The sequence below is a fragment of the Elephas maximus genome, chromosome 16, assembly GCF_024166365.1.
Source record: "Elephas maximus indicus isolate mEleMax1 chromosome 16, mEleMax1 primary haplotype, whole genome shotgun sequence".
In the NCBI taxonomy this organism is placed as follows: domain Eukaryota; kingdom Metazoa; phylum Chordata; class Mammalia; order Proboscidea; family Elephantidae; genus Elephas; species Elephas maximus.
Genome location: NC_064834.1, coordinates 28,926,700 through 28,945,674, shown reverse-complemented (window position 1 = coordinate 28,945,674; position 18,975 = coordinate 28,926,700). Strand labels below are relative to the sequence as shown.

Genomic DNA, 18,975 nt, shown 5'->3' with positions numbered 1-18,975 from the left:
GTGTTTCTTTATCCAGTCTGAGACTCTCTGTCTCTTTATTGGTGCATTTAGTCCATTTACATTGTAATTATAGATAAGTATGTGTTTAGTGCTGTCATTTTGATGCCTTTTTGTGTGTGTTGTTGACAATTTCATTTTTCCAATTACTTTTTTGTGCTGAGATGTTTTTCTTTGTAAATTGTGTGTTCCTCATTTTCATAGTAGTTGAATTTATGTTTGCTGAGTCGTTATGTTTTTCTTAGTTTTTATTTTCAGTTATGGAGTTGTTATACCTCTTTGTGGTTACCTTGATATTTACCCCTATTTTTCTAAGTAAAAACCTAACTTGTATTGTCCTATATTGCCTTACTTTCCTCTCCATATGGCACTTCTATGTCTCCTGTATTTAGTCCCTCTTTTTGATTATTGTCATCTTTTACATATTGACTTCAATGATTCCCTGTTTTGAGCATTTTTTTCTTTTTAAAAATTAATCTTAATTTGTTTTTGTGATTTCCCTATTTGAGTTGATATCAGGATGTTCTGTTCTGTGACCTTGTGTTGTGCTGGTATCTGATATTATTGATTTTCTGACCAAACAATTTCCTTTAGTATTTCTTGCAGCTTTGGTTTGGTTTTTGCAAATTCTCTAAGCTTGTATTTATCTGTAAATGTTTTAATTTCACCTTCATATTTGAGAGAGAGTTTTGCTGGGTATATGATCCTTGGCTGGCAGTTTTTCTCCTTCAGTGCTCTATATATGTCATCCCATTGCCTTCTTGACTGCATGGTTTCTGCTAAGGAGTCTGAACTTATTGAGTCTCCTTTGTAGGAGACCTTTCTTTTATCCCTGGCTGCTTTTAAAATTTTTTCTTTATCTTTGGTTTTGGCAAGTTTGATGATAATATGTCTTGGTGATTTTCTTTTTGGATCAATCTTATATGGGGTTCGATGAGCATCTTGGATAGATATCCTTACGTCTTTCATGATGTCAGGGAAGTTTTCTGCCAACAGATCTTCAACTATTCTCTCTGTATTTTCTGTTATCCTTCCCTGTTCTGGGACTCCAAGCACCTGCAAGTTATTCTTCTTGATAGAATCCCACATGATTCTTAGGGTTTCTTCATTTTTTTTAATTCTTTTATCTGATTTTTTTTTCAGCTATATTGGTGTCAATTCCCTTATCCTCCAGGTCTCCCACTCTGCATTCCAATTGCTCGATTCTGCTCCTCTGACTTCCTATTGAGTTGTCCAATTCTGTAATTTTACTGTTAATCTTTTGGACTTCTGAATGCTGTCTCTCTATGGATTTTGGCAGCTTATTAATTTTTCCACTATGTTCTTGAATAATCTTTTTGATTTCTTCAACTGCTTTATCAGTGTGTTCCTTGGCTTTTTATGTAGATTGCCTTATTTCATTTCTGAGGTCATCCCTGACATCTTGAAGCATTCTGTAAATTAGTTTTTTATATTCTGCATCTGGCAATTCCAGGATTGTATCTTCATTTGGGAAAGATTTTGATTCTTTAATTTGGGGAGTTGTAGAAGCAATCATGGTCTGCTTCTTTATGTGGTTTGATATCGACTGCTGTCTCTGAGCCATCTATAAGATATTGTAGTGACTTATTTTATATTTGCTCACTGAGTCTTATCTTGTTTTGTTTTCTTTCAATATACGTAGATGGGCTACTAGATTGCTCTGTCTTGATTGTTGTAGCCCTTGAATCACTTATGTCCTATTACCAGCTGGTTTGGGCTGTTACCAGATATATAAGCCTAAGAGTCCATTCACTATTCTTGAGTAGAATCTGATTTTGGGTCACCAAGTGTGTGGTGCAGACTGTCACCTATCCACCTAGAGAAGTAGCGGTGCTAGTTGTGTGCACCAGATTCTAGTAGCAGCAGGGGGTCACACTCCAGGGGGGGCAGGATGCTGACAGGGTTCCCCCAAGTGCCAGTGAGGTAGGTGTGTCTCTATTCCTAAAGCACTTTGGTGGGTGGGCTCTGCAGCTGTACCTTAGGCACCCAATGCATGTACCTCTACAGATTGGTAGGTATCACCATCCTCAGACCCCTAAGGCAGGAGGCTAGGTGGTCTGGGGGGAGCTTCAGCCCTCAGTTCCCCGTTGTGGGTCAGTGAGGGCTCTGTTTAATATGCAGAGATATCAGACCTGGGAAACTTTCCAGCAATCCGCTAAAACAATTACAGTCAGATCCCTATCAGAATTGCCTTTGCATTATAGTAGCCACCTTGTTCCCTGTAGGGATGAAAGCCGAAGACTGTGGATCTCATATACTTGGCTGGAGCTGGTTCTGTATTTTTAGTCCAATTTCGGGAAGTCTGGGAAGGACTTCTGGTCCTTGGGTTTTTTGTAATTGCTTCTCTCAGGCCAGGAGAATGGGTTAGGAAAAGACCAAAAAAAAAAAAAAAAAAAACCGCGGAGCACTTCATTCTCTGGCTCAGGAAATTCCAATGTTAATGAAGGCGCCTGGGAAGGGGAGGGGAGGGATCAGATAGATAAGAGAGAGTAGCACCCGGGAATATAGACAAAGTTACTTATCTTCTTTGTTGATGATTGTTTTATCTGAGATTCCCGAGGGGTGTGTAGCCTGTGCAGGTTGGCTGGGTCCAGATTGTCCCCGAGGGTCAGGCCCGCGTCCTTTGCTTGTGCTGTCTCAGAAGTCGTGGTCAGTTCCTCCGGTCCCAGTCCAAAGCCCAGCGCCAAGGTTCCCTGGCTGCGACGCTGCACTCTAGGCTCCAAAACCAGTCGCTGCCTCCTGGTAACTTCTCCTCCTGTCAGCCCTGTCATTGTGCTGCCTGCGTGCACTGGCTGGGCTTCCCCCAAGGTCACTTCTGGGGGTAGGGCTGTGTCCCGTGTTTGCGCCGTCTCAGGATGCCGTGCTCAGCTACTCTGTGCCCAGTCCAAAGCCCAGCGCCAAGGTTTTCTGACTGGGACGCTGGCTCCAGGCTCCAAAAACAGCCATTGCTTCCCCGTGGTTGCTCGTTCTCAGTCACTGTTACTCAGGTCAACTCTTTCTATCTGTGTTTGATGGTCAGGGTTCGTAGGTTGTCATGTATGTGATCGACTCACTTGTTTTTCAGAGTCTTTGTTGCAAGAGGGATCCGAGGTAGCTTCTACTTAGTCAGCCATCTTGGCCCCGCCTCCCCAATTTTGGAATTTTTATAAATAAAATTCAGCTTCAGTCATCACCATCATACCTAATATATACAACACTTTTTACCCAGTGCACTTAGTCATCTACTGCAGCTATAACAAATACCACAAGTGGATGGCTTTAACAAAAAGAAATTTACTTCCTCACAGTAAAGTAGGCTAAAAGTCCAAATTCAGGGTGTCAGCTCCAGGGGAAAGGCATTCTCTCTCTGTTGGCCTTCTCATCAATGTTTCCCCTGACTAGGAGCTTCTCTGTGCAGGAACCCCAGATCCAAGATACACCACACTCTGCTCTCGCTGCTTCTTTCTTGGTGGTTCTTTTATATTTCAAGAGATTGCCTCAAGACACAATCCAATCTTGTAGATTGAGTCCTGCCTCACTAAGACAACTGCTGCCCATCCTCCCTGATTAACATCATGGAGGCAGGATTCACAACACAAACGAAATTCACACAGGACTGGGAATCATGGCCCAGTCAAATTGATACACACATTTTTGGGGGGACATAATTCATGACACGCATGTAACATTTAAATCTGAGGAATACATAGAGCTTCAGGCTATATTGTCGCTGGTTATTTTAAAAGTTCAGTAATACCTTATATAAACTGCGATGGTTAAACTTGTATTTCAACTTGGCTGGGCCATGATTCTCAGTGGTTTGGCAGTTATGATGTAGTTTGGCTGTCATATGACGATTGATCACTTCCATGATGTGATAATAACATTATCACCTCCATGATGGAATCTACTGTGAGTAGCCAATCAGTTGAAAGGGGGTTTCCTTGGGGGTGTGGTCCATGTTGAATACAAGTAGAGCCTCTGGCAAGGCTCATGCATGGCCTTTTGTTCTCTCTGGATCCTGCAGCTGGCTCCTGTTCATCTGACCTCCAGTTCTTGAAACTTGAGCTAGTAGCTCACCAGCTGTCTTGGGTTTGCCAGCCCCTGGGGCTATGTGAATTGAGAGAAGGCTCCAGCCTGACCTATGGATTTTGGATGTTCTAGCCTCTACAACCTCGTGAGCCATTTCCTTGATATAAATTTCTTTATATGGCTATTTATATACTTTACTGGTTTTGCTTCCTTAGAGGACACAGACTAAGACAAACTTTTATTAAGACTTTTTAAAGTGCTTTATTAGTATTTCACTGTCTCAATAGTCAGAATAAGGAGTAAATGACCTCTACCTTAAAGTAATATCAACTGAGGTTCAACAAAAGGAAAATCGCATTGTTATTTGGCTGACCTGTTATTTAAGATATAATTTTGGGAGAAGTACAGAATTCAAACTCACCCAAATTTTAAGAATCATAATGGAATTCAATAAATTTAAGTATCAAAATGAAATTCAATAAATTTCTTAAGTATGTTTTAATTCCATACCACGGCCAGTTTAGCAAAGGAAAGTCCCAAAGGAAAAGAAAAGAGGAAACAGACCACTTGGTTGAAAGATGACAAAGGCAGATTAAGTGGCAAGATAGTAGATAAGAAAGAGAAGCAAAAGAAAGCTGCAGAAGAAGAAAAACAAAAAGACACCGTCATGGCAGGAATGGGTGTGAAGGAGAGGCAGAGTGACAACACTTGAGTTGGCTTGAAGAAATGTGCAATGTAGGTAAACTCTTCCGGCCAGTAGAAGACTGAGGCCTTCAGAAAATTTGCACCTTCTACCCTAAATAAGAACTCTACTGTGGGCTACAGAGTCCCTGGGTGGTGCAAATGGTTGCTTGACTGCTAACCACAAGCTCAAGGTTCGAGTATACCCAGAGGCACCTCAGAGGAATGTCCTGGTGATCTACCTCTGAAAAATCAGCCATTGAAAACCGTATGGAGCACAAGTCTACTCTGACACGCATGCGGTTGCCATGAGTCAGAATGGACTTGATGGCAACTGGGACTGTGGGCTCCAGCTGCATGACCCAGCTGAGGACAGGTATGGTAGGAGTCCCCCAGACCATTGTGGTACTGGGAAAGGGAAGAAACCCATTCTTGGCAAGACTCTGTAGTAGTACCTGTGAGGCGAGTATAATTCATATTCTTGGAAGTTGTTTTTACACAGCGCTAATCCAATTGTCCAATTTGGGGAGGAAAGAAAAAACAGTCTTCTAGACAAATCTATGGGGTGCCCAGATGAATCTTTTCACTTTTCCTCTGGTTAATCAGGACTTATTCCTTTGCCTGTAGGCATACTGTCAAAGAACAATCGAGAAATAACCAAGGGAAATGGCCAATAAACAGTTTCATCTCATCTTTTTCCCCTCCTGTGTCACAAATGTGCAGCCAACTGCTCGGATTACAATCAGGCTGAACAATGCCTGCTCAGGTGCACAGCTGCCTGGCAGGGAGAGGAGGGGGGCAAACATCACCCACCACAGCATCAAAGATGCAGAAGGCCTCTTGGTAGATAGAGCTGGGTGCTGTGATGCTGATCATTTTTCAGCCTAATCGACTTCCCAGGTCTTCTAGTCAATTCCTGCACAATTGATCACCTTAGTGGTACAGCTGATAAAAATCTGCTTATTAAGATAACAAGAGCCATTTTCAAAAAGGAGTTGTCATTTATGAGCAGATATGCTTTGAGAAGCAGAAGAGAAGTTGAATTTACAAAGCCAACAAGAAGAATATGGAAGGAAATTCCAACCAAGGAAGTGGTTGGACCTTTAAAAGGCTCATCCAAAACCTATTAGGAAACATACTCATGAACTGCCATCTCAAGGTCCAGTTAGTCTGAATTAGCCAACTGAGTCAAAGAAAGTAGGCCAGCAGCTCCACAGGCAGAACCACAGAAACTTATGATTCTCAGGGAACTAGAAGAGACTAGAATGGATGTTCACCCCAACCCTGGGCCTGGGAGTGTGCAGAGCAGTGTCAGACCCCAAACCTCTCAGCATATTGTCTGATCACTTCCAGACTCTGCTCTTCATAACCATGGAGGAAAAATACCAAAATAACCAAAAGATTAAAAACACACACACACACACACACACATATATATATATATATATATATACGGGAAACTGTGTGCAGAGGGAGAGCTGGTATATGGTAACTCTCTGTATTATCCGTTCAGTTCCTTGTAAACCTAAACATGTTCTAAAATACAGTCTTAGTTGTTTTTTTTAAATACTGGTTAAAAGCCATTGCAAGTCAGAGTCCTGGGTCTAATCTGTTGGCGCCACTAACTCACAGCTGTTATATCCTTGGGCAGACAAACCTCTGCAAACTCAAATCCTCATTTGTAAAGAGTTGTGGGAAGGACAAATGAGATAAAGCAAATTATCCCGGTACTTGGCCTGACCTAAGAACTAAATAAAAATTAACAAATAATAATCATGTAGTAGTTGGGGCTGTGGGATTGATTATTTCCTTCCTTTACAAAGCAGTTATAGAAACAGCCTTGGAGAATTCATTACCCTATCATCTACAACTTTTGAAATCACTTAAAAAATGCTTCCTTTGGAAAACAAGGGGTTAATGTGAAGCTCCCTCTGTGAGAGGTTAAATGAAGGTGGTTATAGAAACATCAGAGAAAAATTATGAACAGTAAGTTATGTCATAGGTTTAGTACAAGAGAGGTTTTATTGCAACAAATGTAGTTTCAACTTTTATAGGTGGTAATTCAGCCATCAGCTCTAAAGATTATTGCTGTTATAAATACCTTCTGCTTAAGGGAAGTAGCGTGATGTCAGTCATAAGCAAGACTTTAGAGGGAACTTGGAGAATGAACCATTCTAAATGTCATTTCCACACCTTTAAAGTAGTTAAAAATGACAATAGAGTATAGACATCTTAGGACAAATTCAACCATTTTCAACTAGAAGAAAGGCAACTAAGTTCGGAATGCAGTAACAACTCCCAGCTTTACTAATGACAAACTGACGTTTATTGAGCGTTTACCACAGTGTGCTAAGAGCTTCACATGTATCATGGCGTGTCATTCCACAACCATCTTCAGAAGTAGATACTATTATTTTTCCCACTTTTCAGAAAAAGAAACTGAGGCATGAAGAGGTTAAATGGCCTGTCCATGCTTGCCCAGCTATCACATGGAATTCTGCAAGAAACTATGTTTCTGAACAAGACAGCCAATAAATAGAACTTATCTGGGCTTTCAAAAAGTCTATGGCATGGTTTTCATACAGAAGCCTATTTAAAAACAAAACCAAAACAATGACGGGGCTAAATGTTTTGCAATGGATACAAAATTCACTTAACAATACGCCAAAAAGGGTAGTGTTGAATTCCTATCTTTATGATGGACACATCAGTACCAATCCTTGCAAATGGATCCTAGATTAATCTTATTTTACATTTGCAGAAATGCCAGGGAAGAGGAAGTAGAGAGTGATAAGTCTAAATTTGCAGATGATGGTGATGTTTTTCAAAGAGTAAAATGCTAAGCAAATCACAGAAGAGTTCACAAGCCGTGGAGAGGCTAAGCATCGATAGATGACTGCTACAGCCCAGTTGCTAACGTGGCTAGAGAAAATGAGTCAGTCTACTCTGAACAAATAATAAGCACTAAACTATTAATTTGACAGGGAATGAGATTTTTGGAGCACATTCCCTATCAAATTAATAGTTTAGTGCTTATTATTTGTTCAGAGTAGACTGACTCATTTTTGGAGCTCTTGTTAAATATACTACTATGACAAAAAGGCAAGACAACACCGTGCATCCCTAGGAGGAATTTGGAAAAGAATCTTAAAAGCAGAATTATTTCGTACTTACTTTTTAAAACACCCCTGTGTCCATATTGTTTTTTAGATATTAATTCACTTTTTTAAACTGAGATTATAGATTCCCATGCTGTTGTGAGAAATACACAGAAAGATCCCTTGCACACTTTTCCTAGTTTCACCTAATGGTAACATTTTGTAAAATTATAATACATCTGCCCCTACTTAAGAAAAAAAAATAAAAAGCTTGACTCCATGTGGAATACCTTATGCAAGTCAGATAAATATACATCAAGGAAGGCAAAGGGAAACAGGAATGGCGTTTCCGCAGCCAGGTACATACCTGTAACAAGCACTCAACAGATAGGTGGAATCTCAGTTCTCAGTGATGTGGTTGCATAGTGAGGAGCTTACATCCTCACCGGGAGCCTCCTCTCTCCCTTGACAGAAACCAGAATGGATGTACAGTATGTTTCTTCTGGATGGTGTGGTGTGCAGAGGTGAGGCCCTAACTTTTCTCAACCCTTTAACTATCCCGAAAGAAGACAGCCTAAACAATGGGAGTGACCAATGAAAAAGAATAGAGCCAAAGAGTTCACAAGGAAATACAAAATTGGAGTCTGGATGACGTCCTGAACCTTTGGATCATCACTCAATGCCTGAATCTGGGATTCTTTAAACTTCTCACTTAGCTAAGCCAATAGAGTCTTCTCTTTGGTTAAGCCAAAAAGAAGGAGAAGGAGAAAGGTACAGAGACTTAGAGATGGTTTAGCTCAGAGGAGGTGAAATGACTATGGAAACAGAGGGCCTGCCACAGATTAATCAACAACAGATCTGGGTCTCTTCAATTTGACAAAATTAGGGATAGATTAAAAAAAAAGTCTTTGTCAAAACCTTAGTTATGTATAGTATATGTAGGCTAGCTAAGGGCTTAATTTGAAATTCTAGGATATTAGAACTATGGGGCCTTAACACTTAGGCTGGATGGCAATTAGAATAATGGGGAATAGCTTAGACTATAGAGCCATAGTAAGGAGCCACCCTGAGACCCATGTCTCCCATCCTCCCTACCCCTCCCCGCCCGCCACCCAGGAGCTGTAGGACCTTCTGCAAGTTTTATCAACTCTCCAAGTTCGTTCTGTGTCTTTAAGCTGGCAATAATAAGCTTCACAGAGTTCTTGTGAGGATAAAGTAAGAAAATTCATGTAACAATACCTGGTGCAAGAGGTGAGTGCCAGCAAATGTTGGTGTTATTCTTTAAAAGCTTTAAAACAAGGATTCTGAACTTCAGCACTATTGGCATTTGGGGCCAGATCATTTTTGTTATGTAGGGATGTCCTATGCATTGTAGAATGTTTAGCAGCATCCCAGGTCTCTACTCACAAGATGCCAGTAGCATCTACCTCTGAGCTGTGACTAAACCAAAATGTCTCCAGATATTACCAAATGCCCCCTTGGGGGAAATTTGACCCCAGTTGAAAACCACTGCTTTAAAGGATCCAATTTAGGACAAATGGCGACTTTCCACAGTGGTGGTGATTTTTTTTAGTTAAAGCAACAGGTTGAATATACTAAAAATATAAAAAGGTTCCAGAGGGGTTTAGAAATAATGCGCACACAGACACCCATGATGAGTGAAGTTTCTAAAAGACATTTGGAAATTCCATGCCCTTCTGAGGTTGAAGAAGCCCTTGTGGTGCAGGGATTAAGTGCTATGGCTGCTAACCAAAAGGTCTGCAGTTCATATCCACCAGGACTCCTTGGGAACTCTATGGAACAGTTCTACTCTGTCCTATTGGGTCGCTATGAGTTGGAATCGACTTGATGGCAATGGGTTGGGTTTCATTATTCAAGGCACTGTTCACTTGACCAGTGGTTCCCAATTATCTGGGTGTGTTTATGAAACACACGGATTCCAGGACTCCCACCCCAAACTACCTAGAGAGGAGGCTTGAGAGCCTTCATGTTTAAAAGTTTCCCCTAGTAATTCAGACATGCAGGCAGATTTCTACTTTCTACAACACCATGAAATGTGTCTTGCTGCAGTTGAAGTTTAGGACTGGATTTCTGGACCAGGGGAGCATCTCAGGCATTGTACCATCAGGTCTTTGCAACTCATAGGCCTAAGATAAAGCCCAATAATTGATCTTTAGACACTGAGACCACTATATTTTGTTCATTGAGATAACCATCATTTCAGATATCCACCACAGAAGCTAAAAAATGTACTTAAGTTATGCCCTAATTAAGTCTAAATTAAGTTTGAAATCTATTTAAGTGACATCAATTTATATTTATAAATATTTGCCTTTAATGGTAGCATATGGTATCTAGACATTTCCATAAAAATCACTTATCACTGTAGCCTATTCATGGGTTTTGTCTCCTTTATACCAATTATTGACACAAACATTACTAATTGAATATGTACATGTAAGGCTCAGGGCTAGATGCTAGACTTGAAGAAAGACAAAACCATTTTTAAATTACTGTAATATTTTATTAGAAACCCTGGTGGTGTAGTGGTTAAGAACTATGGCTGTTAACCAAAAGTTCGGCATTTTGAAGCCACCAGGCGCTCCTTGGAAACCCTGTGGGGCAGTTCTACTCCGTTCTATAGCATCGCTACGAGTTGGAATCCATTCTGGAAGTCCATTCACAGGCCCTGAGTTAAGAACCCTGATCTAAAACAGCATAAATTTCTTCCCTCTGAGTGACGCTAATTAGAAAATGTATGGTGTTTCAGAGTTCGTCTTAGAAGCCAATAAGACCAATCCATCCCATAATTTAAATTGTAGAAGTGTCTTCCAAAAAGCCTTTCATTCTGACAATATCTCTGCCAAATGAAGAGACTCCTTAGGTCCCTGAAAACATCTAACAGATGGCTTCTACATTGTGTCAAAAGGTTTTATTGGAAAATTAGAGAGAAACATGTATCAAATAAAACCTACAAGGTCTACCGCATTCCCCATATGAAGTTCCCATGAAGTCACTTCAGCTAAACCAGACTCCTTCTTGTACATGAGCTCTGCAAGGTGAAAAACATCAGGATGGGTTTTATCTTTGAAAATGTTTTAGAGCTGTTCTTAGCTAGTGAACACGTTCTACAAGTGTTTGCACACGTGCGCACACGCACACACATATACACACACAATGTGAAAACCTCTTCAAAGATGGCCTTGGAAGAGCTCTGGTACACCTCAGATTCATCTACATTTTGGAAAATCCAGCATCCAACCAAAAGCCTCCACTGTAAGGAGGCTTTTGCCCATTTCTGCCATTTGAAACTTACCATAGAATGAATGTATCGTTGGTTTTTTTGTGTGGGCAATCCCTACCTAAACCCAGTATGTGTTTCCATTTTGCAGTGAGTGTTAAAATCTTGTTTCAAATTCTGTCCATCCAAAGTGAGAAAATGCAAAACTAGTCTTGATCTTTGGGAGAAATAGGAGACACACACATACAAGTAATGATTAAAAAAAAAAAAATACATCCACATCCAACATGTAACAACTACTTTATTGAACAATCACTCCTTGCCAGGCTTTTACATAGCTAATCCAAAAACATCAGATGCTTTATAGGTTAATCTGTGTTTGACTTGGAGCTGTTTTATGTGTTTTGTATGTATTCGTTTGCAGGAGGTAGGGTATGGGGTTGGAGGAAGAAGAAGGATGTCGTCTAATAATTTGACTTAAATCTCTAATTGACTTGACATTCGTCCTGGCACAATTTTACACGCAGCCTACTCCAAACACAATGGCCAACAGCAAGGGGACTCTCCAGGCAACAAGGCAACTGGATACCTACATCCATAGGGAAATAATCTACCACTTACCAGCAGTCACCTTGGGCTAGTTACTTAACCTCTCCAGGCCTTGGTGTACTTACTATAAAATTGGAAGAGTATTATTTCACTGGTTGGCCTAAGGATTTAATATAATACAGATAAAGTGCTTAGAACAGTGCCTGAATTATAGAGTCTTCAGTAATAACAGTAAAAAAAAAAAAATTTTTTTTTTTTTTCAACAGTAGCTACTATTAATAGCTATCATTTGACACTATTATTCATCTGCATTCAAACATTGGAATGACTGTTTTGCCTGCCGTGGACCATTTTAAACAGTAGTGTCTTAAATGTACTATTGTTAATGCTGCTGAAATATATGACCTTTGTAAATCTCTTCCATCAATTCCTAGAGATAAAGGACATCTCATGAAGCAAGCTCACCTAAGCCTATTTCTATCATCCATCCAGAAACCAGCCTGCAAACGTCTGACCCATTTGTGTTAGAAAATTTAAGCAGTGCTCTCATTTCTACTCACTTGAATTAGTACCTCTTTCCTATCTAAGTCTTCTGAGGAGTGTTTGCCTTCTGCTTGATAGTCAACCTACCAATCCTGGGATTAAAACTGGAGAAACTTACAAATGAGACCTAATTCTGAGACTTTTTGACACAAATTAAAGCTAAAAAAAAAAAAACAGACAAGACAATATGGGATAACAGTAAGCTACCCCATTTACCTCCACTCTCCCTGTGTTGATGGGTCATCTTACAAGCAGTTAATAGAAGAAAGGAAGTAGCAACGTTTAAACATCTCCATCCCCACACAACCTCAAAGATACCAGGAGTTTCAAGACAGTGCAAGTAGGTCCAGTGATAGCAAACAAGCACACACTCATTTGACACATAATTACCAAACAGGAAAATGAAGGCTACAAGTTGGGGTGAGTGCTTTCCACCTGAATCCCATTTACATAAGCCTGACTCTTGGCCCCTAGCTGGAGAGAAGGTTCTACCTTACAGCATATCCTCATTCCCCCTGCTCTGGCTCAGCTACTCCTGGGTAACTCAGAAGCACCTTTTCAGCTTTCATGTTGCACCAGGTACCGTTTCCCACAGGGAGCCAAGTTCAGGATGAAGCAACAACAGGCTGAACTACCTTGAGAGTACAAACGAGGACATCCCCCAGCCCTGCCTCTTACCTGCAGAATCCGCGGTTTCGGCAGGCAAGCTCTGGGTTGACGCTGTGGCTGGGTCCTTGACTCCAGGCACCTGAGCAGCTTCTTCCTGATTTATCAAAAATGCAGAGCACAGATCAGATTCAAGGGCTTGGAGCTTTAGCAAGGAATTCTGCCAGCAAAAGCAGAACATTGGGCTAGCTCAGTAGATGCCTAAAACCCGGCTGTGGCTCCTCAGCTTCTGGGAGAGCACCTTTGTCCAGGGCCAGGCAGGAAGAGGGTCGCGGCCACAGCTGCTGCAGGGAAAAGAGCTGCTTGTCTCCGAATCAGATAGGCTTTATTCCACATGCAGCCTCAGAGTCTGCCTCATTTAAATCCTAAGGTATATGGATTATCTGTGACACATGGGACTGGCGATTTCGTCAGCAAGAGATGCTGCACTTGAACTAATTTGAGAAGGTTTCTGTTTCCCAGGTGCTTGAGGCTTTACGCTTTGCAAGTGTTTCATTCATTGTGCTGATATCAGGAGCAGATGACATTAGGCCCCTCCCAGGCAACCATTCATAAAAGCTGTCGTCCTTCCACTGCAAAGCCTGCAGCAGACCGCAGTGCATAAAGAGTTACTGCTGCAGAGGGCGCCCGGCATCTGGGAGGGGCTTCGGGGGGCGGGCCTTATCTGCATCTGGGGGGTGTGTCTTCTAAAGTTCCTTCTCTCATATGGTATGACTGCAGCTGCCTCTTATCAAAGCAGAGTCAGGAGAGACAACCTTGGTCCCTTATTGTGGCTGAGCCACGGAGGAAGAAGCGATTTATCTTTCATAGCCCCCAGCACAACCTCCCACCCGTCCCCTTCACTTTTCCCTTAAAATCTCTCCTATGGTTCGTAATAAAAGCAAAGTCATACAGACTGACGCACACATCCTGCCGTGATGCAGACGCCCAGTAAATTAATTCCCCTGACCAGGTGAAAGTGAGTCACGCCTGAGTCTCTGGCCAGCACAGCTGCCATGCAAGGGAGAAGCACTGCAGGTCTCAGCAGTTGCTCCACCTACCCAGCTCCGGGAGGAGCAGTCACCTGGAGCGGAGCCATGGGTTCTTTCCTTACTATGACCCCCAACACACACACACTCCTATTCACAATCTGTGCTCCACATATCTTATCCCTGAAATCCTCACACCCTACCCCTCCCACACACCCTCACACCTTATACCCCACACACCCTACCACACACATACCCTCACATCCACCTCCCCCACCCTCACAACTTACCCACCACACACCCTTACACCCTACACCCCACACACCCTACCACACACACGCCCTCACACCTACCCCCACATACCCTCACAACCCACTCCCCTATACCCTTACACCCCACATACCGTCACACCTTACACCCCACACACCCTACCATACACACACCCTCACACCCACCCGCACACACCCTCATAACCTACTCCCCCATACCCTTACACCCTCATACCTTACACACCACACATCCTACCACACACACCCTCACACCCACCCCCCACACCCTCACAACCTACCCCCCACATCCTTACACCTTACACCCCACACACTCTCACACCTTATACCCTATACACCCTACCACACACACCCTCACAACCTACCCCTCACATTCTTACACCTTACACCTCACACACCCTACCACACACATACCCTCACACCCACTCCCTTACACTCTACTCCCACACACACAACCTCATAACCTACCCCGACACCCCCCACACACTCTCACACCCTATCCCCACACGCTCTCACCCTACCCCCCACAGACTCTCATACCCTACTCCCCATACCCTCACACCCTACCCCCCACACACCCTCACACCCTACCCCCATACCTTCATACCCTCCAACCCCATATACATGCTCTCACAACAAACCCCCACCCTAACACCCTACTCCACACTATACCCCTACCCGACCCCACACACACTCCTATCCCTACCCTATAAATAGACTCACACCTTACCTCATATAAATACCCACCCCCTCAACATCTCCTCACACCTCACCGCTCCTCTCCACACAATATCCAACCACCTAACCTCATCTGTTCTGTTAATGTGAGTAACTATGAACCTACATCAATGTTTTAAAAGCTGCCCACTGAGGGACATCTTAAATCTGTTGTCACTTGTCAACTTTGAAAGCAGCAGCAGCCTAAGCAGCTCAGGATCCCTCCTGTACCGTGCTCAGAGCTGGGGCTAGATCTGGTACAAACCCCTCTGTGTTCAGGGGCTGCTACCTGAGAGCCAACAGCTCAGCTGAGGCACCTGCAAGATACCAGGCCATTTTTTACAGCCTTCTTTCCTTTCCAGGGATGTTTTCCCAGCAGCTGAGTATGGAAATGGGAGCCTGAGGTTGTCAACAGGAGTTGTGGAAGGAGCAAGGGCACCAAGTTCCTGGAAGGGTTTAGCAGTCAAACAGCTGAGAGGCAAACAGGACTCCAGGGAAGTTTCCTACTAGAAGAAAACAAAAACTAAAGCAACTGCTGTTTAGTTGATTCCAACTCATAGTGACCCTGTAAGATAGAGTAGAACTGCCCCCATAGGGTTTCCAAGCTGTAAACCTTTGCAGAAGCAGACTGTCACATCACTCTCCTGCAGAGCGGCTGGTGGGTTTGAACTGCCAACTTTTTAGTTGGCAGTCAAGCACTTTAACCACTGTGCCACCACCTTGGAAATCAGAGTGACTTCTCAAAAAGAGCAAAATGACTCTGAAAATTAATAATGCCAGTCTCTCTCTTCATTCAGAAACCCTGGTGTATAGTTATTAAAAGCTACAGCTGCTAACCAAAAGGCCAGTAGTTCGCATTTACCAAGAGCCCCTTGGAAACCCTATGGGGCAGTTCTACTCTGTCCTCTGGAGTCGCTATGAGTTGGAATTGACTCAACGGCAGCGAGTTTGGGTCTCTGCATTCAGAGGGAAGACCTGGTACCAGCAGCCTCTCTGAAAATTCATATGCACCCTGTTTATTCTGTGAAGCAGAATTGGGCACAGTCTTCAGGTTCATACAAGACCCAGAAGGGAATGTCAGCTCAGCTACGCACTACGTGTCTGACTTTAGGCAAGTACCTTGGCTATTTCAAACCTTAATTTCCTTATCTGTAAAAAGTGAGGATAATCACAGTAACAATGACAACTGCTTTACAGGGCTACTCTAAGAATTAAAAGAGAGAAGTCATGGCAAGCACTTTGCACAGCATCAGCACATGGAAAACACCCAAGGACTGGACACTGAGGTTATTTGTAATGTCTCTTATCTCTAGTCAACCTGGAGGCCACTGGGAAGAGCTCAGGTCCTGCGGTGAAGCCAAGCTGTACACAAGCTCTGAGACCTTGGCTCATCGCTTTACCTCCCAGGGACTCACTTTCTGCACCTGCCCAGCAAGGACCTCAGGCTAGATAATTCTGAGTTCCCTTCCAACTTTTAAGGAGAGAAAAGCCAGTACAAATAGACTGAGGGTTGATGCACAGAATCTGGTACCAAGTGGGTGCTTGGATAGGTTTGAGGAACTGAACCAAGTGTTTACAAAAGACAGACAAATAGCAAAGAAAATGAAATAACAGTTCACTGCACAGAGTATTCTGTAGTTCATATTCAGAGGCTGCTGGACTCCCACGGGGAGTATTAATCAGTACTAGAAGTACTACTAGAAGTATTAATCAGATTGTTCTCATCCATCTTCCTTTCCCATCTTCTCTCTCACTTGTCATACTGAAGCAGAAACAAAATTCCAAGAGCCAAAGGAGGTCGATTGGCATTGCTGATTTACTCTCCTCTGAGATGCTAGATAGAACTAAGCTTCAAGGAACGGAGAAGAAAAGGAGGAGTGGGAAATGCAACAGAAGAGAGAGGATGATGGTCTGGAAAGAAAAGAAGACCTCCAAGTAGAAGGGAGAACAAAAAACTGTAAATTGAGGAAAAGCACACAGAGTGGAAGAAACTCTGCACTTCCCCACTCTGCACCGACCTATGGCCTGAGGACAACCTGATGTTCAGCAGTAAAGGGCACCTGTAAACAGTAAAGTATTACCCTGTGTGGGTGATATGAAGGGATACCTCTCCTGATGACCAAGCTGGAACTGGACGGAGCCCAGGTAGGGCAGAGTGGGGGATGGGGACTTACCTATGAGCAATTTGTGCCACTGTTATATATATGTCCTTCTAGTAGAAGACAAGTGACATCAAGCCTGTCCTATCAGGGCTGACCCTTGTAGAGACCTTCCCACCCCCAAAAGGCCACAAACAGCCCATACCACACACCTGGGCTCATACTCCCATGCAGAAGTAATATCATACACAAACCTTCAGATGCTCAGACGTAGCTATGAATTCACAGATAGCTACACTAGACACATATGGGCCCCTTCCTCATGGGGCGTCCAGTCTAGTGGAGAGACAGCTAGCAAATAAGTAAATAAATCAGGAAAATAATGACAGTTATTATTGTTATAGGGCTACGGAGGAAAGAAACGTAAGGCCCTGGAGAGAGTGGCTAACCAGCTGCTTCACTATTCAATCATGCCGGACTTACTGACCTTTAATGTAAGACCATGCTTTTCTACTACAGGAAGATGAAGAAGGAAAGAAATGTGGTCCTAGTGCTACTTCAGTCCAGCCCTCCTCTCCCAAAGACTTCTGCTCCCTGCCAGGCTGCCCTGCAGCTCTTCTTTTGGGGCCAGGATGCTAGCATTTTTTCCAAAGTCTCTGTGAATGGATCTGCAGGAAAACGGAGTAAGGGCTAATGGGTCCTCTAAAGAACAACTATCTCTGCTTTCCCAACTCTTCTTTCTGGCTACGAAAGAAGCTGAGGAAAGTCTGGAAAACCTAGCCGTAGTTTACTAAAGCTAATTTTTCTCTTTTACATAACAGACAATATGCTACTTGTTTTAGAAAATGCTCTACTCATTTTCCATCCTCTACAATTACCCAGGTCCCACTTTCCTTGGGTTGGAACAGAGAACACCTACACAGGCTGGATTGGTAAATGCTATTTTAAGGTGGTGTCGTCTGCAATGTACCAGCTGCAGAGCAGGGGCCGCTTGCTCTTAGTTTCTATAAAGGATTTGATGCCCCTCCCCACCCTTTATCTATCCAAGAACTGCAGATACATGCTCTATGGTCATATATAGCAAATCAAATGAGAAATCTGCTCAAAACTGGGGATAAAACTGCGTTCCCAAACATCCCCATGTTCACTTACCACTCTTCTTCCTTTAGTATCCACGTTCCCTGAAAATATTCACCCTCTCCCCACATGCACACATATAATACCCTTCCTTTACATATGCTCATTCGCCTGCCCCCACACCACCTCCCAGACTCTATTTAGCTGTAGTTATTACTACAGTCTAAGTTCCATCAAAAAGTCTTGAGTTAGTTCTGATTACCTTATCTAAGCAGGGCTCCCTTTATGTCTCTCTTAGCATTGTGTTTGTTTCTTTCTTCACACTCACTACAATACGTGATTTTCTTTGTCTACTTGTGTATCAGCTTTTTCTAGCTCCATGAAGGCTGGAACCATGGCTCAATTGTTCACTATTGCATACTAGCACAATCTGGAGCACAGTAATTGATCAATTTAAGGCTGTCGTTGTATATTAGTTTTTATAGGCTCTTTAGGCAGCATGCTTGAGCATGCCCTCTGGCTACCCATATTTCAAGCCCCCTGCAGAAACTTTAATAAGCTTAAGAATCACTGGGGGAGTAAGAAGTCTGTTAAAGATGTGTACTCCCAGGCAGGCCCCAACCCCCAAAATTCCAATTTACCCCCAACAATCCCTGGTGGGGTCATTTTAATTGCAGGAAATCCAATGTCCACACTTTGAGAAACAAGGGTCTATTCCCTGGGGCCCTGACCCACTCTAAAAGTCCACCATGGTTTCCTTCATGGCTCCAGCTGCCCTGGGCCACAGCCCTCTGACACCCTCATTGGCCTTTTGCTTCAGTTTGCCCTTGAGAGCTGGACACCCACACAGGAAGCATAAAGGGGCTGAAGTGCTTAGAATCATGCCAGTGTTGCCTCCTAAACTCCTGTTGCTGTACTCTGGATGTTCTTGCTAAAAGAGTTGGGACTTCTTTCAACACTGATGGCTACAAGAATAAAGCCAAATTCACCAGGCCCCTGAGGACCTGGGGTTTTTGGTTG

The 18,975-nt window shown here is 43.0% G+C and overlaps 1 protein-coding gene across 5 annotated transcripts in view; it reads right to left on the bottom strand.

Annotated features, from left to right (window-relative positions):
• Positions 1-18,975, bottom strand: part of FAM13C (family with sequence similarity 13 member C) — a 161,016-nt gene that overhangs the window by 37,189 nt on the left and 104,852 nt on the right. For all 5 annotated transcript variants that reach the window (XM_049855576.1, XM_049855574.1, XM_049855575.1 and 2 more), the window contains one exon: positions 12,820-12,904. In XM_049855576.1, coding sequence (XP_049711533.1) covers positions 12,820-12,904 — 85 coding nt within the window. The remainder of the gene's footprint in view (positions 1-12,819; positions 12,905-18,975) is intronic.